Source organism: Podarcis erhardii, assembly GCF_964252035.2.
Source record: "Podarcis erhardii genome assembly, chromosome: 9".
Taxonomy (NCBI): domain Eukaryota; kingdom Metazoa; phylum Chordata; class Lepidosauria; order Squamata; family Lacertidae; genus Podarcis; species Podarcis erhardii.
In genome coordinates, this window is record NC_138512.1 from 55,137,945 (window position 1) to 55,163,678 (window position 25,734).

A 25,734-nucleotide genomic window follows, 5' to 3' on the forward strand; every position below is an offset into this window, starting at 1 on the left:
TACTCTGATCGTGCATTTCAATATGAATGAAGGCAATAAAGGGGAGATTATCTTTCTGGTTACTTTTCAAATGTCTCATCTTTGAGGCATCACTTGTTTGCATAAAGTCTGATGCACCCAGTCAGGTCTTCCCTGCCTGCCCCTCCCAGGAAGCTCAAGGCATAGGCAACTAATAATCATTAAAAAAACAAAACAAAACATGGAGGGGAAGCAAAGGGGTCTTTGATGGCAAGTGAGCAAATGATCCTGGCTCCATATGTGGCTGTTCAGAAACTTTGAAGGCAAAATTCAGGAAGATGATGTTTCGGGGGAGATGATTTTTTGTTAGGATACAGTTTTCTGAATATAATAAGCTACTTTGTATTAGATAGGAAAGAGACTTATATGGAAGATTAATAGCTTATCGTACCATAAATTATTTTGGCCAATTATTTCAGACCCATTCCCATACCACTTTGGATGCAACACAGAGGACTGGGGCCTGTCCTCTCCACCCTTTTATCACCAGTGTTACAAAAGGACTCTGACATGAAAATGATATGCTATGAGGGTGTCCTGCAACCAAATGTTGCAGTATGTCTTCACCTCCCACAGTATCGTTCTCCGGCATATTATAAGTAGATTAAGCAGGATTCCCCCCCCATCCTTTCCCCCATTTTTATTTTCCCTTTTTAATATACTTCTGGAAATGTCAGATTTCCACTGAACACAGTGATCTCTCCATGAACCCACTTTGGCTACAATCCTGGCAGCAAATACCCTCCCTGCAGAATAACAATCAATAACTATTGTGATGATGTTGGAACTTGGATCCTCAACTCTGCAAATTATTTCATCCGTATGATAACTTATAAAGCAGCAAGAACACGGGAAATTCATAATGAATGCCCTTGAAATAAAAAGGTATTGTAAAGAGCTCCAAAAGGATCTATCCAAACCGAGTGAATGGGCAGTAAGATGACAAATGTGATTCAGTGTAAACAAGTGCAAAGTGATACATGGTGGGTCTGAATTGGTGGTGACTGACCAGGAACAAGATATTAGAGTCATTGTGGATTGCTCAATGAAGTCAGCAGCAGGTAAGAAAATGGAACAGAGCAACTCCCCTATGAGGAAAAGTCACAACACCTGGAGCTTTTCAGTTTAGAGAAAAGGCAAGTAAGTGTCTCATTTTTCTCCACTAGAACTCGCGGGCATCCGATGAAGCCAAATGTTGGAAGATTCGCAACAGACAAAAGATAGTACTCTTTCACACAGAGTGTACTTACTATGGGAATTTGTTCCCCCAAGTAGGAGTGATGGCCACCAACATGCATTAGGCAAATTCATAGAGGACAAGGCCTCTATGCTCTTCCTCCATGGTCAAAGGCAGGATGTCTTTGAATGTCAGTGGTTGGAAATCATAAACAGAGTGCAGTTGCACACAGCTCTTTCTTGTAGGCTTCTTGTTGACATCTAGTTGGCCACTGTGAGAACAGGAGGTTGGATCACATGTACCATTGGCCTGACCAATCACACGCCTCCCACATTCATATTTAAAATATTTTTATGTTACCTTTGACCCTAAAAATCTTCTCAAGGTGACTAATAAAACATAAAACAGGAAAAGATATCAGAATGCAATATAGGGATTCAAAGTGCATTGCAGGCATTGTCTAGTTCGAATCCCTTCAATATGCCATATGGTAAGTCAGGGAAAAGTTGCTTGCCAAAGGCTGCCTAAAGGGTTCACATGGGAGGGATGAGATTTGAACAGGGCTTTCCTGACTTAGAGCTATGCCAAATCAATGATGGAAACTGTCTCTCAACCAAGGCCAGTGGACCTGAGGAGTTGCATCCTAGGAAGTCATGGCTAACTTAAGTCCATTGATTTCAGTGGACCTACACTGAGTAAGACTCCCAAATACTACCCAAGAATACTGATACACTCTAGGTTAAATATCAGTCTTGGCATATCACCAACAATTATGTGGGGATGGGCAGAGCACTGAGGGGTTATGCTTTATACTTGCGCTACATGAGACCACTTCTTTTCTCGGACGTTATACCTGCATCTTTGTCTATATATTGGGACAATTTCCCCAGAGATGAGCATTGCCTTGGTGTTGACCTGTTAAGGCAGCACAAAGAACACAAACAGCATGCTCCCCAAGCAGCAAAATTGGGCCAGTCACATTTATGGGAAGTATTTATATTCAGCCTTTAAACCCCTGAGATTCAGGCATCACAATTTGGGCACCATAATTGATTATCCCTTTTCCCCAATCTGTTTGTGTAAAATTTGCACTGAGTTCAAATCCTGTGGTTGTCAAGGAGTCTCAGGATATTAGATTTTTAGCCTTGTGAAGAGAATGTCCTTGGGGGGGGGGATAGTCTGAAGAACCCTTGACATGACACTGGCTTTCAGCCCATATATTTTTAGTTGCTGAGAAATATAATCCTAGTGCACGATGTTTAAGGATTGTGTAATATGTTCCTTGATGACTCTGAGAATTTTCTGACAATGATTGAAAAGATTAAAAGTTTGTGTGTGTGGAGGGAATTGCATGAGATATTTGGCTGTGTACAGATAAACAGTCCTTTGTAAAGCTGAATAATTAGTACTGTCCATATTTATTTTGAGTAAGATAGTAAGAAGCAAAAATGAGACATCTCCACATCAAAACACAGTAGATGCATTTCATGAGAGTGATGATGATTATGTGTGTGTGCATGTTCTCATGCCCCAGCAAAATGCACTTCCTAGTTTGGAGATAATTGAGTAAATCTACAAAATGGGGCAAAAATATAATTTCTTTCAGAGTTGAGGGCAAGAAGCATTGCCCTCACTGTGATGTGGCTTAATTGAAACTGGAATTATAAGTATTGGCCATACTTATTTTGACTGAGGTGGTAGGGAACAACATGAAACAACACAGAGCTTTAGCTCAACCCCAAATCTTTAGTATTTTTTTAATTTATTGTTTCAGTTTCCATCCCACCCTTCATCAATTCACGATCCGTGTGTGTGTGTGTGTAAGAATTTGATTAGCTATATGGCAACATGTCACCATCACACTGGTAACCTGAAGCCTTCATGGCTGGATCACATAGCCAGGAAGCAGTTGCTGAAAAAGGCAGTGAACACAAAGCAAAACAATGCAAAAAAAGAGGGAGGTATGGTTGGGCTGAGGAATATTATGGATCTCAAAAAACAATCCCCTTCACACCATGGAAATTTAACTCCACCCCAATCTCTCTCATTTTATTTATTATTTCAATTTCTGTCCTGTCCTTCATCAATGCATGGTTGCAACATAAAATATCATCAAAATGTCCAGAAAAAAGCCAGTTAAAGCAAATGACAACTCAGATAAAATATATAAAGTAACAATCCATAGTACAACAGCATGCAATCACCAGTTTACAGCTGACACATCAGGTACTCCCTGCAAGACCTTGTTCTGAGAGGTGTGCCAAGAGGGAAGCAATAAAGCAGACCCTCCAAGGGTCCCTATTTTCCAGGGACAGTCCTGGATTTACAGAAGCCATCCCAATTTCTGGTTTGATGCAGGAATGTCCCACTTTTCCTTGGGACGTCCCAATTTTCATCGGAGAAATGTTGGAGGCCTTCTGTGACCACTGAGCCAAGGAGATAAGTAACTATACAATCTTTAGAAGACATCTGAAGGCAGCCATGTATCAGAAGGTTTTTTTAATGTTTTATGTTTTATTGTGTTTTTTTTTTATGTTGGAAGCCACCCAGAGTAGTTGGGGCAACCTAATCATATCAGTGGGGGTATAAATAATAATAATAATAATAATAATAATAATAATAATAATAATAATAATAGACATCCCTATTTTCACTAGAGAAATGTTGGATGGTATGCTGTATCTCACGGGGGTGGAATTCCAGAACTAAGGTAGCCATTGAAGGCTGGTGCTCATTGGGTCTGGTAGGATGGAAAACAAGGAGGCCAACAGTAGACAGAGCCAGATCTCATGACAGGTCAACTGATTCTGGTTTTGTCTGCAGCCTTTTCCTCCTTTTGAGTTCCACAAAGGCAATGAGACCAAGGGGGAGGCTCACAGCCAGTGCCACCCACTAGACTGGTTGTAAAAAAGGAGGTAGGCAGGTGGGTGCTGTCTGAGCTTGATGGGGCAGTGCCTTGCTTGTCCTCATGGACCAGTAATCACTAGGGGGTAACACCATATTAATGGTGAGAGGAACAAGGCTAAAAGGAGGCAATTGGAATCTCTTTATGGCTACATCTAGACTTCCAGTACTTTGTGGGAGGGATTCAAGCACATACAGTATGTTTAGGCTTGTGCAATGAGTGTGGATTAGAGTGTTCTATTGACTTAGTGTAACAAATCTACGCTAAAAGAGAAATGGACTTTTTGTGGTTAGGAAAGTGGCAGTGCCTTGAAAACTGTGGGATGAACAAATGATCAACAGGAAGATGTATAAACTCTCAGCAAACAAACAGAACGACATCAGAATGCATGCTCAATAATCGAGTCACCTGGAGGACCTCAATGACTCTAGCATAGGGATTCATCCTGCAGGGAAGGAAAGAGGCCTTTTGGATCTGAAACTCCTGATTTCATTCTATGCTAGGACCTACTGACAGCTTTACTGACTGCCTCTGTGTGATGGAAATGGCAGGTGGAGTTGGCTGCAAAGAGGATTTCTGTCTCAAGCATCTACTTCATGGCACATGTGTAACTGAGAGTGTCTAGAGGTCAGGAGAGGACACATCTCTGTTGATATTGGCTTATGAAGAAACGTATATTTATTTTCTTTAATCATCCTCATGACAAGAAGCATTTTCCATCGAACTAATTATACCACAGTGTAAAGTAGATGGGGAAGCAGATTGGTTCAGTCTGTGATGGGTTTGTTGTTTGCTTGTTATTGCTGTTGTTAGCACTAATGGTATTCTTCACATGTGTATCTTGCCCTTCCTCTAAAGAGCTCAGGGTGGCTTCCAGGAGGGCTGCCTCTTCTTTGACCTTGCCTTGTAAAACGTTTATTTTCTCACATTATATCCCATCTTTCTTCATTTATGGAACCCAAGACAATGTACCTGTGGTTCCCAGATGGTTATCCATACAGGGACTGACCAGAGCCAGACCTCTTTAGCATCAGCAAGGTGGTGGCCTTATGTAACTTCTGACCATATTCTGGGTAGATTAGATCGTCATTCTAACATCATCCAACAAGTTTTATGGAATCATGGTCTTCTGACCTAAGCCTAGCATTCTCGGTATCTTGTTTCCAGAACAGAGAGAACTACTAAAATATGTTGTTAAATTGCCCCCCTCCCCACCACTGATTAAGACTAGTGGGAACAAGACTTTGAGTGCCTTAGAGATGGATTTGATAATCTGGCACAAGAAATCCCTGCCCAATCACAAGTACTACATAGCGAAGTCTGATCTGCTAGAGCAGAAGATAAGGTCATAGGGATCAGAACTGGGTATTGGTGCCACCCCTAGACAAATTCTGTGCTCCTCAGCTAAATTCATGTGAGGTGACATTTATCACCAGAATGTGCCTATGTGGTTTTTTCACTATCAGCAGCTGAAGGCAGACAGTAGCTCTTTCCAAGAGTCAAATGTGGCTTTAAAGAGTAGCTGCTGCTCACAGAATGTATATTTATCCCACATTTATTTCTGGCAAACAAGTTTGGCTGATTTTGTCTTAGCACATGATAAGCTGGTCTTATACTAGGTTAGATGATTGGTCAAGCCCAATATTGTCTATTCTGATTGGCAGAGATCTTTCCTACCCCTGATGATCCTTTATGGAGAGGCTGAGGGAACCTTCTGCATTTACCACATGTGGTCTGTCACTGAGTTACGGTGCCTTCCCGTCCATGTATGTTTGACCAAAGCTAACAACCAGACAAAACAAAGGTGTTTATACACCATGGGAACAGAACCCAATTTTAAACCATTTCCATCTTTCTATACATTACTATTTCCAGCCACAACCTGATTGGTGTGAATCTGGTTGTTTGTATTTCAATGTATTTGAAGTGTTTAATTGGGAAGAAAGTTACACAACTAAGATGGTGGTGACTATCAACATTTTAAAACAGCAGTAATAATAATTATTATTTATTATTTATTAATGTAATGTAACAGTGCTAAACACTCTTTTGCTTAAGCTGTATTTCATTAATAGTTTAAGATATATATTAAAAATAGAGCCAGAAAGCCATTTTAGCACTAAATGGAAGACTGATTAAAAAAATCAAAAGGGTGCCCCATCACAAGTGATATAAGTAATGTGTGCTGGCCTGTAAAGGGTAGTGCTGAATGCATTTGCATTCCTTTTGTAAGAAAAAAGATGGAAGAAACATGGGGGGGGGGAATGCAAATGGACAATGGCATCATGTGGGCCCCCATAACATGCAGATGAACGAGACATGGCGATTCCACATTAATGCCTAATGTCGAAGCAGCCTTGATTGCCTACTGATTCCATTCAATCCCATGCTTGTACTCTAGGCTTTGCTGAAAGCCTCAGTGAAAAGCCATAGCTCAGTGGTAAAGATCTGCCTTGTGAAGGCCCATGGGTCCAATTCCCCAGAGACCCATGTCTGAAATCCTGGAGTGTTGCTTCTAGTCAGTGTAGACAACACTGAGCAAGATGAACCAATGGTCTGAGTGAGGCAACAACTGGCAATCTGGGTTTTCTGCAGATCACCATCTGTTCCGATTCAGCTTTAAAGAGCAGGTTTTTGTGGAGAAAGCTCAAGACGAAAAGAAACAGACCAGAGAGCTCTCAGACACAGAGCTTTAAAGTGTGAACCATGCATGGAAAGTTTGGAGGAAAGGTAAGTGTGGACAAGCCCTCCATAATAGGCACCTTCCTACATTCCTATGGTCTTACATTTGGTCATCTTATGAATTATTTTCTCTTTCTCTGTCACTCGCTCTCTCTCTGTATGTATAAATGTCTTATCATCTTTCACTTTCTGTAAGCCATTTCCTTTCTTTTATAAAACACAGTAGCTCTTTTGGCAGCAAAGCATCAGAAGGCATTTGCTGTTGACAAGTGGTATCCATAGCCCACTTCCTAGATCATATAGCGCAACTTCATGATGGTGTGCTACAACCAGATACGGAGGCATTAACTGGCTTAAATGTGCAAAGCGACTTCGTTCCGTGAGTAATTGCACTGAAGAATGATTGCTCTCCCTGTGCCCTTGTCCCAACGCCTTGCGTTAAGACCAAAGAAACATGTATCTCTCAACATCGCCGCAGCTAACGATGACATGACTAGCAAACGCTGGGAATCAAACCACAGCCAAACAAACACCAGGATTTAAATGCCATTAGCACACAAGTGAAGACCTTCTGCTTGCTAGGATTCTTATATCCCAAGAGTACTAATTTTCAAATCACCCTGCTAGCAGAAGCCCCACTTAAACATGAGTCCCTCAACTTGAGAAGAGGAAGACAGTATACCCCCTACAATAAGAGGATAGTATATACCAAGGGTGGACTGACTTTAGCCTTGTGCACAGCGGCGGAGAAAACCACTCAGGCACCTGGGGCGATACGCCTAGGAGCGGGGCGAGCTGCCCATGGGGCGGGGCACACCGCAGGGCCTCTGGAGTCTGCCTGCCTCCTCCCACTCAGCCACCCTACAGCTGGAGGGGCAGCAGGCAGACTGTTTGGGCAGTGCAGAGCCTGCACGCACCCTAGCCACCTGGGAGAGACGCGTGGCTTGGGCGCGCTGCAGACCCCGTGGTGAGTGCCACCTGGCATTTTGTCACCCCTCTCTGTGGTGACACCTGGGGCGGCCTGCACCCACTGCACCCCCTTCTTCTGTCCCTGCTTGTGCATCTACTAATTCCTAGAATGAAAGTATAACAATGAGCTCAAGGTGGGGCTGAAGTGCCAATCAACTCCTTTCCCCCATCTAATTAGATGCAATGATGCTCAAAGCTCATCATGAATGGCTACCAAATAATCTTAAAGGAACAAACATGTACAGGTAATGGGGAAATCATATACAAATGTGCCCTGCTACAAACTCTAATGAAGTCCCCCACCAAAGGAGGGGCTAATTGCTTCTAACCCTCTATCCCTCACCAAGAAGAGAACAAGCAAACGGTGTTGTGCCTATGTTGCTAAATTCCTGGTGCTCCTTCTTATTTCCCAGTGTAGCACTTCATGAAAAGGAAAATAGAAACACACAAATTTCACAAAGGAATTTGCACTGTACAGTTTTCCCTCCAGGGTGATAAAACTATTAGCTTGAAACAAACAGTTTTTAGATGGAAATAGATCTTCCTGCAGAGAACAATGCGATTTTCTAGTATATTACAGAAAGTTGTATGTTTCTTCTAAATAAGAACCCAAGGAAGGTGGAAAGGAAGGAAGGAAGGGGATAGTAAGAAAGATATCAGAGTCCCACAAGATCAATCTATAATCATAATGAAGTGCTGGCGGCAATCTGGCAACTTTGTAGCATCTGGGAATAGAAGGTCATTGGGTCTAATTATACCGCAAAGAGAGGAAAGGAAGAAATGTAGCATGTAGCTGTATTCAGAGCCGTCTTAGATTTCAATCTAAGGGAGTGCAATAAATAAATAAATAAAATGCTTTGGCAACCAGAATAGTATCAGCTGGGAAAGGCTGGGAGGCAAACGATCAAGAGGGCCTTTATATATTTCCTCAGTGGTGAATATTGTGCTAGTGAAAGATGTCAGGATGAATTTGGGCAGTGGGTGGAGGGGCAGAAGAGTGAGAGGAGAATGAGTCCAGGGTTGGGAAATGTGTTTAGGTTAGAAATCCAGCATATAGGTTTACGGCTTTAGTTTTACAAGCCAACAGTGATGATCTCTGCAGATGTCACTGGGGGTCCCATTTGTTTCTATTCAAGAAGACCATCATTGGTATGGGAGTCTTCATCTTCTTCAAGAACAACACTTGAGGATACCCAGAAGGATCAGTGTGTCTCTCAGTTCTCAATAACACATGCCCTCCCTCCAGGAAGGAATTGCAGAAGTGGGAATTGCAAAGAAGCAGGGCAGCTTCTCAAGGATACAGTAGCAGAATCCAACTCTTCATGAGCAAGTCCTAATCATCATGCAATGACAGATTTCTGGGGCAGACTTCAACTACTGCGCGTTTTGTAGCCCTGAGATGATTGTTTCTCCAAAGAACAAGAACAAGCCTTGGGAATGTCTTGCTGTGATCCTCCTAAGAGGATAAGCAGTAGCAGAAACACAAGTTGGTATAAAAAACAAAACAAAACCAGAAACACGCACACATTTGGATCTTTCCTTCTAACTATTTCTTGCCTATCTTACAGCAACAAAGGAATAGACAAATGATTCCAAAAACTAAGCAGAATTGATCCTAGACAGTGCCAAGATGGGGCACTGCCTGTGAATCCTATGTAAGCCACTCTGAACTTTGGAGACAAAAGGTGGTATCCGTACACAGTGGCGGAGCTTCATGCTCTGGCACTGGGGAGTGGAAAACAGGCAGGGGCAGGGCTGGCGTGTGTCCTGGGGGTGTGGTGTGCGTCCTGGGGGTGGGGCACACCACCTGCAGGGACGTGGCGCCCAGAGCGGGGGGGGGGGCAGCCATGGTGGCACCCTACCGGGATTGCACTGCCGGGGGCGGTGCGCTCCCCCCGCACTCCTCTTCCTCCGCCAGTGTCCATACATAGCAAATGTGCTAGTCTTCTTTGATGGTCTCTTATCATATTTTCTTCTTCGTAACAAATTTCAACCATATGAGACTGATAAGGAACAATCTGACTGGGTAACCTTTTCTGGTGACACTAAGAAATGTGAAAAAGTTGCCTAGTCAGCTTGCTGTATTAATCCTATCTGTTTTATGGTCAACAGCCTTCTTTTGTCGCCAAGCTGTCTGCCCTCCCCAACTTCCTCACTATTTTAATTCCTTACCCTTTCTTACATTATGGAAGGAGCCACTTCGTACCTGGCAGACATCCTTTCACCTCAGGGCTTTTTTCAGCTGGAGCTCACTGCAGCTGAGTTCCAGCACCTCTCAGGTGGGCACCATTGCCATTCAAAGAGAACAAGGAAGAAGTTCATGGTGAGCTCAGGTACCTCTTTTTATAGAAAAAAAAACAGCACTGAGCAGCCTGTATCGTTAAATTGGGGTGGCTAAGCTGCCGCTGTCCGGATGTTGTTGGACCCTTCATTCCTGACCACTGGCCATGCTGGCTGAGACTGATGAGCATTGTAGTTCAACAACATCTGGAGGGCTACAAGTTAGTTGTCCATCCCTGACTTAAATAAACAAGCTGTCAAACAATGTGGGGTAGCTGGATTGGAGAGCCACTCAAAGTCAAAAGGGTGTTTTGCTATTGAAAGAAGACCAAAAGTGTCTAGAACGATGCCCTGCTCCATCTACAGAGAGAGACAGGCAGCCTGAAGTAAGAAGAAAGTGTCAGTTTTTACATTTAAGGATTGGTGCTTTATGAGGCTTGATGTCTTAATGCTTCCTCTGGGACTATTCTGCATGAGTGCATTGCACAGGTGGCCCATTGCAATTTATAGTCACAATAATTGAACAGGAGAAATAAGAGCCTTGAGCCTTAACAGCACATGGGATGCAGCTGGTTTGGGTGCTTAGGCGGTAGGCATAACTTTTATATGACAAAGTCTCTTTCTGAAAGACAGGAAGTTGTTCTCTCCTCCCTAGAAGCGTCATGCCCCACTTTTTTTGTAGTTGTGCATACCAGGGCATGCTCCTGGAATCACTTTGTCAAGCCCTAAAATGAACAATTTAATCCACCATAATTTATATGGCTATGGAATTCTTTTCAATGAACATCTGTGAAAGAGTCAGTTTGAGAAATGCAGGAACCAAGTTGTCATTAAAGCTGGAGACTTGAATGAATATTTTATGATCCTCTTTTTCAAGTTTTTATGTGCTAACATCTCATATGAAGTTTTCTTTCAGCACGCGTGCAAGGAAAGCACGGCCTTCGCCCCCCTGAGTTGCCTCCTTTGGGAAGATATTGCAGGATCAGCTATCCCTGAGTTTTCCTGTTCATCACTCAGTTTTAAATAAATGACCAACCATCTTAGATTGTTTCTTGAAAGAGCAACAGGCCTGTTTACTGTGCCTGAAGCATGCTGCCCCTGCTGGTTTGGGAAGTGGTGTGGGTTAAACCATAGAGCCTATGACTTGCCGATCAGAAGGTCGGCGGTTTGAATCCCCACGATGGGGTGAGCTCCCGTTGATCGGTCCCTGCTCCTGCCCACCTAGCAGTTCGAAAGCACATCAAAGTGCAAGTACATAAATAGGTACCTCTCCGGCGGGAAGGTAAACGGCATTTCCGTGCACTGCTCTGGTTTGCCAGAAGTGGCTTAGTCATGCTGGCCACATGACCTGGAAGCTGTACGCTGGCTCCCTTGGCCAGTAAAGCGAGATGAGCGCTGCAACCCCAGAGTGGGTCACGACTGGACCTAATGGTCAGGGGTCCCTTTACCTTTTTATATCTATCCTATTATTTCCCAAACTTCTATCCACAATGAGAAAAAGAACTAGAAATGTTTTAAGCTGCTAATGTGGGCACAGCCTCATAATCAAAATAAACACTTCTTCTAAAAAAAGAAATCTAGAATGTCATTAGGGAAGAGAACCAACCATTATGAATATGAAATTAGGCTGTAATACTGTGTCCTACTGAATTCAATGGGTCTTATTCTCAGGTAAGTAGGGTAAGGATTGGAGCCTAAAATAGTATCTGTTTATTGGTGTGTATAACATGGGAAGTTTAAAATCAGTTTCATTAACACACAATTAGAATTATTAAAGATAGTGGGAAGAATATAGTTGGTACCATATTCACACTGTTAAGTGTGAACAGCAAGTACAATTCTCTGCTTCTAAAAGTGTGGTTGATGGGATGGGGGGAGGGGTCAGCTCAAATATATTATGAATTCAGAAGCCAAAAATGTGTCATTTCACATCTTAGGTGCTTTAAAATGAATTTTCCAGTATAAAGGTCTGTATCCTGGGCATTGATTGAAAACTACTGAAGGTAATGGAATGAACAGACCAGGCCCCATAGATGTTTACTCAGGAGCAGGGTTGGGGGAGAAATTGAATTCAGTCCACACTGAAATCTAAACTTACCCAATTCAAATTTTCTGGAACAATATGAGAACTGAAACACAGCCATCCATCAGAATTCACACTTCTACAGATTTTGATATGCATTTCTCTAGCAGAGCAATGTGTACAAAAATGTGTGCATTAAAAATCCATATTATTAGGAGAAATTGCTTTACTTTGTGCTTATTAGGCAAAATTGCAAATTTCACACTACAGTAAAATGCTGGCAAATTTTCACGAGGACAAAAATTGTAAACTGTTGATTCTTGCTATAATAGGGTGAGATAGCACAGTTCAATGGGCTGAGAAGATATGAAGTGAATATGGCAGCAAGGACATGAATTTGTTTCATCTGCACTCTGATTTGTTTGCAGAATCCCAGTTTTCCATGTTGAGCCCTATTTCCCAGAAAATACCTCTGCATATTTGGAGAAAAATGAATAATGCTGTTGCCTCTGAAGTATATTCAAGCTTCTGCCACAGGAGGTCACTCAACAGCAATGCATAAATCTCTGAAGAAGTGTGATGTGAAAGGTGGCAGGACCTGTTCAAAACATTTGAAAACCAAACCTGGGTATGTGTACATGTCCATTCTGAATATACCGAAGGGCAGGATTTTCAGCTGACCCTTTTGAAACCATATTTATTTATTTATAAAAATATTTATATTCTTCTATTTCTAGAAAAAATATATTAGAGCTAATTACAATTATACATTCACTGTTCTCCTAGCCTGTTTTTAGAAGTGAGCTGAGCTGGTGAGAAAATAATTGATGAAAGATGGGGAAGAAAGTTGGGGAAGAATTACACTTCCCTCACCAACTGACATATTTTGGTCATAAAAAATAGAACCTATCATGTCATTTCTAAAGATGTGACCAGGGCAGGTGTGTGAACAAATACGGCTATATGGCTGCCTGTATCATATCTAATTTGTTTTGCTCCAAGCATTTCTGGTTTTATGAAACCTGGTTTGTGGTTAAGACTAGCAAAGCTAAGATGGAAGAGAGGAGATCTCATTTGCAAAGACTGCATCTCTCAGCTGCTTGCATCCCATCCCTTGTGTTCACTTCCATGTCAAAACACACTGCCCTAGGGTGAAGGCCTTCTGGGAAATGATATATAATGAGCTGAAAAAGGTATTTAAGTATACCTTCACCAAGAAACCAGGGGCCTTCCTTCTGGGCATTGTCGGCCAGAAGGTGTTAAAGAAGGACCGAACATTTTTCATGTATGCAACAACGGCAGCAAGGATACTCATCGCTAAAAACTGGAAGACTCAAGAACTACCCACACTGGAAGAGTGGCAGATGCAACTGATGGACTATATGGAACTAGCCGAGATGACTGGCAGAATCCGAGACCTGGGAGAGGAGAGAGTCGAAGAAGACTGGAAGAAATTCAAGATTTACTTAAAAAAATACTGTAATTTGGTTGAATGCTAAGAAAGGATGCTAGATCATAAATAATTGTGCACCACTAAATTAGTGAGAATTAAGATGATAAGTAAATTTGAGGAAAAATTATAAACCTTTTGGAGAATTTATAGATTATATTTAAATGAATTTGACATAAGAGTGTAAACAAGATGATAAATTGCTGGCAAGAATTGGCAATGATGCAAATGGGAGCGGGAGGCGCGAGGAAGTCCAAAGATGTTATGAAAAGATGTTATGATATATGTTATACTGTTTTTTATTTTTGCATTCATGTTTGAAAAATCCAAATAAAATAATATATATATATATATATATATATATATATATATATATATATATATATATATATAAAAACACACACACTGTGGTGCACTTGTGCCTGATTCTCCAAGTCCTGCACTGTTATACATTTAAGCATGTAAGAGTTTCTGGGCTGGATTTTTTTTGTCTCCACTTCTGTATATTCACATTTATTATTGACCCTATATTACTAGATCTGTTTAGCAAGGCACATCCAGTCCTGGGTTTGTCTCACTCTCTGCTGTTTCCATTCTGCTGCAGTTCCGCTTCTGCTAAAACCTATGTTGTTGCTCTTATTATCTACTATGTGCAAAACTTATGAAATTAATTGCACAATTAATTTCAATGCATTTCAGTGTAAGTCAAACATCAAAAACAATACAGTAAATTAAATCCTTATTTGCATATCTTTGGCAGTTATTCAATACTGCCAATACTGATGGTATTTGCTTGTATGATTTCCATTCATGACCTCTGATGAACATTTGAAATGCAGGACTTTCTGCTCTCATTTCCATTTCAAATGAAATCCTCCAGCATCCCTAATACCCACCCACCCCATTCCTTAGTGTGAGATTAGATTGCAGTTTATTGAGAATTCATCATTTGTAATTATCCTTAAAATGAATAAAATATCAATTAAATAGAATGCTGTACCTGATTTTGTAATTTCCTTTAGGCTGAGGAGGATCCATCCATCAGAACTGGAGTCTGAGGAATGGGATGGGGAGGGAAGTTAACACAAGCTTCTAAACAATGAAAAATGTCAGCTCCCCACTTTAGCTTCCAGTGTGAGACTATAAAGCCAGAGTGTTGAAGTAGTTACCATGGGGTGGCCAACATAGTACCGTTCAGATAACATTGACTACAACTCCCATCAGTCTTGAGCACTGGCTACACCGCTGGGTAAGAGTGTAGTACAGTGGTACCTCGGGTTAAGAACTTAATTCGTTCTTGAGGTCCATTCTTAACCTGAAACTGTTCTTAACCTGAAGCACCACTTTAGCTAATGGGGCCTCCTGCTGCTGCCGCCGTGCTGCTGGAGCACGATTTTTCTTCTCATCCTGAAGCAAAGTTCTTAACCCAAGGTACTATTTCTGGGTTAGCGGAGTCTGTAGACTGAAGCATCTATAACCTGAAGCATATGTAACCCGAGGTGCCACTGTATCAGGCCCTTGGTTCAAATTTTCCCTCAGTTCAGTTCAAATTGCACACTGAACTTGGGGCAGTTTTTCTCTTTCAGTCTAATCTACCTCTCAGGGCTGTTGTGAGATGAAAATGGGAAGGTCGTAAGAACTGAAAGCACCTTGAAGAAAGGATGGGGGGAATGAACAAATCCAAGTCCTGTTGATGGGCCGGGCTGGGTTATGTGTGATACTATGGCTGTGTACATACCATATATTTAAAGAACGCTGGAGACTGTAGTTTTCCCTCACAGAACTGCAGTTCCCAGTGTCCTTAACAAACTACAGTTCCCATGATTTTGGGGAAACTCATATGCTTTATGGTGTGAACGCAGTTAAGGTAGGAAGTTCCTTTTAGATCTTTCAGTCCTAGGAAGAGCCTTTGCATGGTTTCCCTTTGATTATATGGAAACTTACTGTCCCATTTAAATACTGAGCATTACAGAAAAAAGAGATGGTAAATTACATATTTTCTATGTCTCAACTTCTAGGGAGCAGGGGGAACCTCCCTACAATTCTGATTTGCCTGTTGATCTCCAGCATTGTTTTTGATGAGTTGCTAAATTGCTAAATTGATGGGCCAAGCAATTTATTAGGTGTTTTGTCTGTTTTTAACTGCAGTCTGCCTCTCAAGGAAACAAGTATTGTCTGTGGTGTGGAAGATGAGTCTCTGTGTGATGAGAGCCATGTGTACCAAGCCCCCATTTTTCATAACTGCTGTCATTTTACAGATGTATGACCCTCTTCGCCTGGTTACGGAGAAGCCGGGGGTGGGGTAGAGAATGGGGAAAGAAGATAATATACAGGGCTCCACAGAAGAAACTCTGGTAGGCAGATACACAAATCATGTCATGCAAACCAGACCCGGCTAAAGGAACATTGCATCCCTCTTCAGAAGACAATAACAGATAGGACAGAGAAAGATGGAGTCTGAGATGATTAGGAAAACAGGAACGGTTAATGGATAACAGCAATGTGGCGCCAAGTAGTTCATTTCATGTCATAAAGATATGAGAAGCAGCACAAACAGAGAGCAGGTAAAAGGTCTTTGAAATTCATCCAATCAATGCAGATACAGGCTTGTGTCCCCAGTGGATCTGGCAGAAATGGATACAGATGGTGGAAAAGTTAATTTATTTCAAATGGTGTCATTTTGTTTTCTTGGGTATTTCAGCTTGGGATTCTTTGTAATGGGCCTACAGCTCCAGTCTATGAGGGTGCTGCAGCACTGAGCACATACAATGAGAACCAGAGCTACCATTTTGATTCTCGAAAGCAGCTACAGATGTGATGGAGATGTATAACCAATGGGGTGCAGTGACCTCTCTCCCATGCTTTGCACGCAGGTGGACTCATGGTTGATCCCTAGCATCTCCAGCTAGAGCTGGGAATAGCCCTCGTCTGAAATCCTAGAAAACCACAGCCAGTCAGTGCACTGCAAACAACACTGAGCTAGATGACTCAGTGGTCCAAGGCAGCTTCCTTTTATCCTCACCAACTGGCAACCCTTCTTCATCATCTTGAAAGGAGGGACTTGTCCATTTGTCTCTCAAGTGAGATGGGAAGGTTCTTTCTACACCAGGGACTTGTGTCTGCTGGTAATAGGGGAATATATTCAAGTTCCTGTCAGGCAGTGCCATTTTTCTAGAAAAAGAGGTGCCAGAACACACCTCCCTTGTTCTCTTAGAATGGCAATGGCGTCCACGTGAGAGGTGCCAGAACTGAGTTCCAGTAAGTTCCAGCTGAAAAAAGCTCTGCCCTCGGGACATTTTGACCGGCAGACACTAACTCATGAACATCCATTGAAGCTGAATGTTGGAAGATGCAGGACTTACAAAAGAAAGTACTTCTTCACACAGCACATAGTCAAACTTTGGAACTTAGTCCCACAGGAGGCAGTGATGGCCACCAACTTGAAGGGTTTGAAAAGAGGACTGGGCAAATTCATGGATGATATGGCTATCCATGGGTACTAGCTGTGATGGTCATGCTTGGCCTTCATGCTTGGAGTTTCTGGAAGCCACAGGAGGGGAGAGTGTGCTTGTCCTCAGGCCCTGCTTGGTGGTTTTCCACAGGCATCTGGTTGGCCACTGTGAGACAGGATGCTGGACTTGATGGGCCTGATCCAACAGGCTCTTCTTATGTTCTTATGCTGTCTCCCATTCACTTTTTTTAAAAAGATTGATTTAGGTAAAGGTAAAGGGACCCCTGACCATTAGGTCCAGTCGTGGCTGACTCTGGCGTTGTGGCGCTCATCTCGCTTTACTGGCCGAGGGAGCCGGCATACAGCTTCCGGGTCATGTGGCCAGCATGACTAAGCCGCTTCTGACGAACCAGAGCAGCGTACGGAAATGCCGTTTACCTTCCCACCAGAGCGGTACCTATTTATCTACTTGCACTTTGATGCTAGGTTGGCAGGAGCAGGGACCGAGCAACGGGAGCTCACCCCGTCGCAGGGATTCAAACGCTGACCTTCTAATCGGCAAGTCCTAGGCTCTGTGGTTTAACCCACAGCACCACCCGCGTCCCGTTTGATTTAGGATAGAGTTCAATTAAAGCTATGCTTTTCAGCACAGCACAGTATGATTATACAATAGTTGTTAACACGGGTTACATTTTACCCTGATCAGTTCCATACAAAAGGTCAACACATTCAAATAAAGAAAAGTCTAACCTCTGAAATAATAAGATCGTTAATTATTGCAAAGTTCAGGCTGCAATTCAACAAATGATGCTGCTTCCAAGATAACCTGCGTAGGGAAACATAAAGATCAGTCTCTGTGTGCAGTGGTTACATCACATATGATAGTGCTGCCCAAGATGGTATTGTGTGCCCTTTAGATAAATATCCCAGTCAACAGATGCATATAGACTAAAGAAGAGCAATTGAGAAAAATGCATGTGCTGGGAAAGTGCAAGGTAACAACTCTAAGCAAAGTAGGTTTGTATTGGCATAAAGCCCTTTCAGAAACATTTGCGGTTCATTTTGATCAATGGATTTGAAAATTCTGCTTTGTGGATATAGCAAATACTCAGCTCTTTGCTTAACGAGGTGATAAGGGGCTATAAAGTCAGCTGAGATACGACATTGCAAACAAAATACTTTAGATTGTAGGTGCTGTTTTTGTACCGAAACACATCTGCCTCAATGTTGGAAGCAGTGCCCTTCACTGGTGTTGACAATGGCGGAAGAAAGCACTATACAGAAGTCTGGAACGAAGCCGACTTCACTTCAGCCTATTTAGGCAAACTAGAACTCTGAGCAATGGCATAATTCCTCCATGAAACAGCTTGGCTGAACACAGTGGGCCCTCCCCAGGCTGAAGAACAGAGCGGACTGCAGAATATCTCTTCTGATAGGAAATGGGAGTATTGTATTGAAAAATGCTGTATCCCGTTCCCCAGCATGAAGAATGACTGCTTGTCAAAGAAGCAGCAGTACTTTGCATGCTACTTCAGATCATCCAGAACTACTTCTCTAGGCTTGGGGGCAGGCAGGCTGGTCTAAGAGCAGCACACATATATAAGGCACTGCTTCTCACTTTGGGAGCAATCTGAACCCAAGTTCTGCAGGGATGAGCAAGTTAGGATCCAGTGAATTAGGATATACAGTAGTGACCATTGATAGTCTTGTTGTCTATGTATCTGCCTAATCCTCATTCAAAGCCATCCAAGTTGGTGGCCATTCATTGCTTTTCACCTGGTGGGATAGGATAGATCAGCTTGTATTTCTTGCTGGGGAGGATGCCTGCCAGGTAGGAAGCTGCTCCTTCCATGGTGTAACAAAGGGTAAGGAAAGAGAGGGTGAGGGATATGGGGCAGACAAAATGGCAACCAAAGAAGGATGCAGTCACCTCTTAGCCGTCCCTGAACCAAGCCACCATATTCATTTCTATATCTCCACCAGTGCCAAAGAAGGTTGCTGTTGCTGCTGTTGTTATTGACAATAGTTGCCAGGCTTAATCAACATTTGAGAAAAGCTTTGAGAGCCTGGAATAAAAGTGACTATAGTATAATTGCAAAGTCACCTTAATAAGGATAGTGATCTGTGATAAGCATCTTGATGATGAACAAGATTGAAAGTAATGAATGGATCAATCCAAATCACATTCCTTATTTATTCTTTTTGGGGGGCAATGTTATTTTCTTCCAAATCTTTCCAGATCTCGGGGCATGCAAATATCTATTTTCTTTGCAGTAATGCTGTTAAGAGCAGCCTGGATAGGAGAAGGAGGAGGAGGCATCCCACAGAAGAGATAAAAGAGTACAAAACAGCTCCTGATACCGTGGAGTGTAACCAATTCCTAGGAGTGAGCTTGTGCTTTTGAATATTTATAATTTATAAACTGGGAACACATGATGTTCTGCTTTTCAAACAGTAGCTCATATTGCATATGCCCTCCATAGACGTGGGATGAAAAACAACAACAGAAAATATGCCCTTTTGTTCCCCAATATTTGGTAGTGCTCTGTGATTTTCATCAGAAGTTTGGCACAGGAGTCATCTGACAGGCTGCCTTATCTATTAACAATGTATAGATTGGGCCACCCCAGACAACATAATTTGGAGTGCTGCATTCCTGCTAGTTCCATTGAGTACTTACAGCATGATACACTAATCCAACATAAAGACAGTGGCAAATGATGGGGTTAGTTTTGCTGTAGATGACAACGACGGTAGAAGAACATTATTGGAGGTAAAAGGTTTTGCTTCTGCTTCCAGTGTTGTACTTATTTGCTAATTTGGACTGGGGGAAAGGCCCTAAATTGGGTTGTGCCACAGCCTCTGGGGTTTGAAGCAATCTTTTATTTGTCCTGAATATTCCAATTTTGCAACATTCATCTTCACTGGATTTTTGCAAGCAAGTTTCCTGTAGTAGAATGCTTTTTTGTACATTATTTTCACTAAAGTATGCACATCTGTATGCATTGTCCACTCACATTTACATTTCCTAGATGTTCTTTGGCTGGATAACTGCATTGCAAAACTTGGAGACATGTAAATTTTTGCTTCAGATATTGAAGGCTAGCTGTGGTTTGGTTCAGGAAGTGTGAATTCAGTAAGCTCACATGAAAATGTGAATGAATTTCACCCTCCATCCCTGCATGGGACCTCTAGGGGATAGCGCCAATGCTTCAAAGAGGTTGGGGGGGGATGTATTCCACTAAAGCCAATCAGATAGTTTATCTGAAGGAAAACCAGTCAACAAAATACTTGAGGAGGTCTAATTGGTCTAAACCACAAGGCCAAATTATGAAGAGGGCCACAGCTCTGTGAGACTGATAAAAAGTGTTTGTGCCTATACAAAACAAAATAAAAAATAAAACTCCAAGGTGGCTCTCACCTCTGGAGGCTAAGGCCCTAAAAAGACCCAATATGGAGGCCAAATGGCCAAAATATTGGGAAATATTAGAAAAAGATGGAGACAATTGGAAATTGCAGAGTTTAGAGAAAATGAAGGATAAGGTGCGAGACTGGTTACATTATGCTCAGATTAAAGAAGTTTTTAAAAATGATAAAAAGTTAGGGTTCCAGGTGGAGAAATCGAAGTTAGAAACTGAATTGTTAGAACCAAAGACTAAGGTATTATCTAGAATGTATAACTTGCTGTTAAAATGGAATACACAAGACGAAATGGTTAAATCGGCTATGATAAAATGGGCACAGGACATTGGGCATAACATTATGTTTGAGGACTGGGAAGGGTTGTGGACCACTGGGCTGAAATTCACCGCATGTAATGCTCTGAAGGAAAATGTAATGAAAATGATATATAGATGGTACATGACCCCAGTTAAACTTGCCAAAATATACCATTCGTCTGATAATAAATGTTGGAAATGTAAAGAAAATGAAGGAACATTCTTTCACCTCTGGTGGACATGCCCTAGGGTGAAGGTCTTCTGGGAAATGATATATAATGAGCTGAAAAAGGTATTTAAGTATACCTTCACTAAGAAACCAGAGGCCTTCCTTCTGGGTATTGTCGGCCAGAAGGTGTTAAAGAAGGACCGAACATTCTTTATGTATGCAACAACGGCAGCAAGGATACTCATCGCAAAAAACTGGAAAACTCAAGATCTACCCACACTGGAAGAGTGGCAGATGCAACTGATGGACTATATGCAACTGGCCGAGATGACTGGCAGAATCCGTGACCTGGGAGAAGAGAAGATGGAGGAAGACTGGGAGAAATTCAAGAAGTATCTACAAAAACATTGTAATTTGGTTGAATGTTAAGAAGGATGCTAGATTATAAAAAACTGGCCACCACTAAATTAGATTTGAAATTTGATGATAAGTGAGACTAAAGAAAATATAAAATTTTTTGGAAGAAGTGCTAGATTATATTTGAATGAGTGGACATGAGATTGTAAACAAGCTGATAATTTGTTTGGAAAAAACTTTTAACGATGTAAATGGGAGCGGGAGACGTGAGGGAGTCCAAAGAAGTGATGAAATTATGTCTGTGATAGAAGTAAGATTGTTTATTATTTGTGCATTTATATTTAAAAACTTTAATAAATATTTATATAAAAAAAAAACAAAACAAAATAAAAAAATTCCTTCCAGTAGCACCTTAAAGACCAACTAAGTTAGTTCTTGGTATGAGCTTTCGTGTGCATGCACACTTCTTCAGATACCTTCTTCAGAAGATACGCTTATTCAGAAGTGTGCATGCACACGAAAGCTCATACCAAGAACTAACTTAGTTGGTCTTTAAGGTGCTACTGGAAGGAATTTTTTTATTTTGTTTTGACTATGGCAGACCAACACGGCTACCTATCTGTAACTGTGCCTATACAAGCAGTGGAACAGAAGCACCCACCCGAACAGAAGTTTGCTTGTTATATGTGTCAGCATTTATGCATAGCTGTGTAAGAGCCAGGCGGTGCGGGGATACTGTACATCTTCAACCCTTGAATTGTACAGCGATAAGACAGACTCTTAGGATTAACAGCCCTGTCAAGGGGAAGTCTCTGAAGTGCTTATTTGTTTAGATGGAGAATTTCATTCATCATTAAGGGAGTGATAGAAATGGAAGCCCATCCGACGTGGTATCTGAAGCCTACCTGGAAATATGTTGAGGGTGGTGAGATTAAACGCCGTCCCCTTTCTGGGTCTGAAAGTAGCACTAGATATGAGACATATGACTTCTAAACTATTTGCTTTCTTCCCTTTCTCTTCCCCCTCCCATGAAAGCATGGCAAGCCCACTTGAATGAGCAAAGGCTTTTCATACAGGCAATAAGAGAACAAATGACATTACAATTTTAAATGCAATTTTCCGGTCATACTCTAAGATTAAATAGTGCACGTTTATACAGTAACTTATAATTGCATTTTCCTCATTTTGTTCCTCCTAAATTTGTTTAAATTGATAAAACCAACACATGTGTATTGTTTTGGAAGTATTAATTAGAGATGGAAAGACTACAGTCCTACCTTCACTTAAAACATCATAGAGTTCAATGAGACTTACTTCTGAGTAGGCATGGTTAGGCTTACAGCTTTATTTATTATCTGCTATCATAATAATTACTGCCCTGCCTTTCTAGAGTGAGAGTACTTACTGTTATTAACATCAAACAACAAAGTCACAAATATAACAACACAATAGCTTAAATTTAAAAACAGAAACAAAAGTTTCTGTTAATAAAAATAATAAAAGCCTTGCATTTATTATCTGGATCTGAACCCAGTGCTAAAATAGTAAAAGGAAAAGATAAAGGTACCCAGGACTGTTAGGTCCAGTTGCGGATGACTCTGGGGTTGCGTGCTCATCTTGCTCTATAGGCCGAGGGAGCTGGCGTTTATCCACAGACAGCTTCCAAGTCATGTGGTCAGCATGACTAAGCTGCTTCTGGTGAACCAGAGCAGCACACAGAAATGCCGTTTACCTTCCCGCCGGAGTGGTACTTATTTATCTACTTGCACTTGACGTGCTTTTGAACTGCTAGGTGGGCAGGAGCTGGGACTGAACAACAGAAGCTCACCCCGTCACAGGGATTCGAACTGCCAACCTTCTGATTGGCAAGCCCTAGGCTCTGTGGTTTAGACCACAGCGCCACCCATGTCCCTTTAAGCTAAAATAGTGGGGAATGTCTATTCCATAGCTAGAGGCCTGTGTGCTGGGGACTTCATGGGAATGTAGACCTATGCATTGTGGAAACTATTTAGAAGTAAATACCATTGAAAGAAATGGAAACTTCTGTTTACTAAGTAACTGGAATATAATAGTATGTTTACACTTACATTTAATGTACACTTATCACATTTTCCAGTGCTGTATTTCAAATCCGTGATCCCATGATGTTCACATCCTATGACGTTCTGCATGGTCATCCTGTTTCTTTCTGAAGAAAAACAAAAACATTTGAAGGATTTTCTTCTTCTTCTCAAAGCGGCTTCACAGCAATTGGAATCCACAAGCCAATACAAGTCTGAACACCTTTGCCAAAGCCACCTCTGCTGCTGTGGGTGGTCTTGCAGTAGTAATATCATCATGGGAGTGAACAGGACCCAATTCAAAATAGCATCTTCAGAGTGCAGACATCCAGAGTGGTCAGAATGCGCATGCTCAGATATGCACTTGACACCCACTAGTATTTCTCAGCAATGCCACATCCGCTCTTACTGTCAAAACTTTGAGTGTGTGCAGATGAGACTGATGGTACAAACGCGTGTCTACTACGGATGGGGTAAAAACAGTACCTCCCCTAAACATTCCTCGGTGTGAGCACATAATAATAATAATAATAATAATAATAATAATTTATTATTTATACCCCGCCCATCTGGCTGGGCCTCCCCAGCCACTCTGGGCGGCTTCCAAAAGAATATTAAAATACTATGATACATCAAACATTAAAAGCATCCCTAAACAGGGCTGCCTTCAGATGTCTTCTAAAAGTCTGGTAGTTGTTGTTCTCTTTGACATCTGGTGGGAGGGCATTCCACAGGGAGGGCGCCACTACCGAGAAGGCCCTCTGCCTGGTTCCCTGTAACTTGACTTCTCGCAGTGAGGGAACCGCCAGAAGGCCCTCGGTGCTGGACCTCAGTGTCCGGGTAGAACGATGGGGGTGGAGACGCTCCTTCAGGTATACTGGACCGAGGCCGTTTAGGGCTTTAAAGGTCAGCACCAACACTTTGAATTGTGCTCGGAAACGTACTGGGAGCCAATGTAGGTCTTTCAAGACCGGTGTTATATGGTCTCGGCAGCCGCTCCCTGTCACCAGTCTGGCTGCTGCGTTCTGGATTAGTTGTAGTTTCCGGGTCACCTTCAAAGGTAGCCCCACGTAGAGTGCATTGCAGTAGTCCAAGCGGGAGATAACCAGAGCATGCACCACTCTGGCGAGGCAGTCCACAGGCAGATAGGGTCTCAGCCTGCGTACCAGATGGAGCTGGTACACAGCTGCCCTGGACACGGATTTAACCTGTGCCTCCATGGACAGCTGTGAGTCCAAAATGACTCCCAGGCTGCACACCTGGTCCTTCAGGGGCACAGGTACCCCATTCAGGACCAGGGAGTCCTCCACACCTGCCCGCCTCCTGTCCCCCAGAAACAGTACTTCTGTCTTGTCAGGATTCAATCCCAATCTGTTAGCCGCCATCCATCCTCCAACCGCCTCCAGACACTCACACAGGACCGTCACCGCCTTCACTGGTTCTGATTTGAAAGAGAGGTAGAGCTGGGTATCATCCGCATACTGATGAACACCCAGCCCAAATCCCCTGATGATCTCTCCCAGCGGCTGCATGTAGATGTTGAAAAGCATGGGGGAGAGGACAGAACCCTGAGGCACCCCACAAGTGAGAGCCCAGGGGTCTGAACACTCATCCCCCACCACCACTTTCTGAACACGGCCCAGGAGGAAGGAGCGGAACCACTGTATGACAGTATGACATATTGAAACAAATCATATCCTGATCAGCAATATGGGACCTTTGGTGATGTTAACATCTCAGGTAGAAAGCGTTTTCAGGCGCAGATTTAGGGGAGCGTGACTGGTTTACCTGCACTGGGAGCTGAGCTGGGAGGGCGCTACAGGGGGCACTACAACAGTGATGGAGAACAGAAGGTGAGAGGTGGGGAAGGAAGGAATTTTGGCATTGAGCAGGGTGCCACTGAAATTTGAAAGCCCAAGGTCCACCACTGGCATTTTGAAGAACAGCTGGAAAAACAGACAAGTCACTCTGAGTTAAAAATGTGGACATACCCTAAGTCAGAATCACTTGTACTCTAGTCCCTAAACGACCGTATTTTTTGCTCTATAAGACTCACTTTTTCCCTCCTAAAAAGTAAGGGGAAATGTGTGTGCGTCTTATGGAGCGAATGCAGGCTGCGCAGCTATCCCAGAAGCCAGAACAGCAAGAGGGATTGCTGCTTTCGCTGCACAGCGATCCCTCTTGTTGTTCTGGCTTCTGAGATTCAGAATATTTTTTTTATTGTTTTCCTCTTCCAAAAACTAGGTGCGTCTTATGGTCTGGTGTGTCTTATAGAGCGAAAAATGCAGTACCTTACTAGCATGTGCTTCAGGAAATAAAATGTGTGGAGATCTATTCTGAAACCAGCTTTTACAGTCTGGATCGTTTTATTCTAGAATGGCAAAATGAGGAGAGGAAGGTCAAACGCAGACATGCTCTAATTTGATGGGAGAAGTAGTTTCAGCATTCAGTTGTTTGTAGGCATGATTGTATGT

General features: G+C 42.4%; 1 protein-coding gene across 6 annotated transcripts in view; it reads right to left on the reverse strand.

The window, feature by feature from the left end:
• Positions 1 to 15,988: 15,988 nt before the first annotated feature.
• The window catches only part of LOC309350395 (uncharacterized protein), a 54,612-nt gene continuing 44,866 nt past the window's right edge, over positions 15,989 to 25,734 (reverse strand). For 3 of the 6 annotated variants that reach the window (XR_014160314.1, XR_014160315.1, XR_014160316.1), the window contains 4 exons: positions 23,288 to 23,388; positions 22,106 to 22,155; positions 17,706 to 17,781; positions 15,989 to 16,128 (listed from right to left, as the gene is read on the reverse strand). Coding sequence is in view for 2 of the 6 variants with exons in the window: in XM_081877446.1 (XP_081733572.1) it covers positions 16,384 to 16,440; positions 17,706 to 17,781 (133 nt within the window). In the remaining 4 variants the exon portion in view is untranslated. Of the gene's footprint in view, positions 16,441 to 17,705; positions 17,782 to 22,105; positions 22,156 to 23,287; positions 23,389 to 25,734 lie in introns of all 6 variants that reach the window. The other 3 variants (XR_014160317.1, XM_081877447.1, XM_081877446.1) reach the window with 3 other exon arrangements.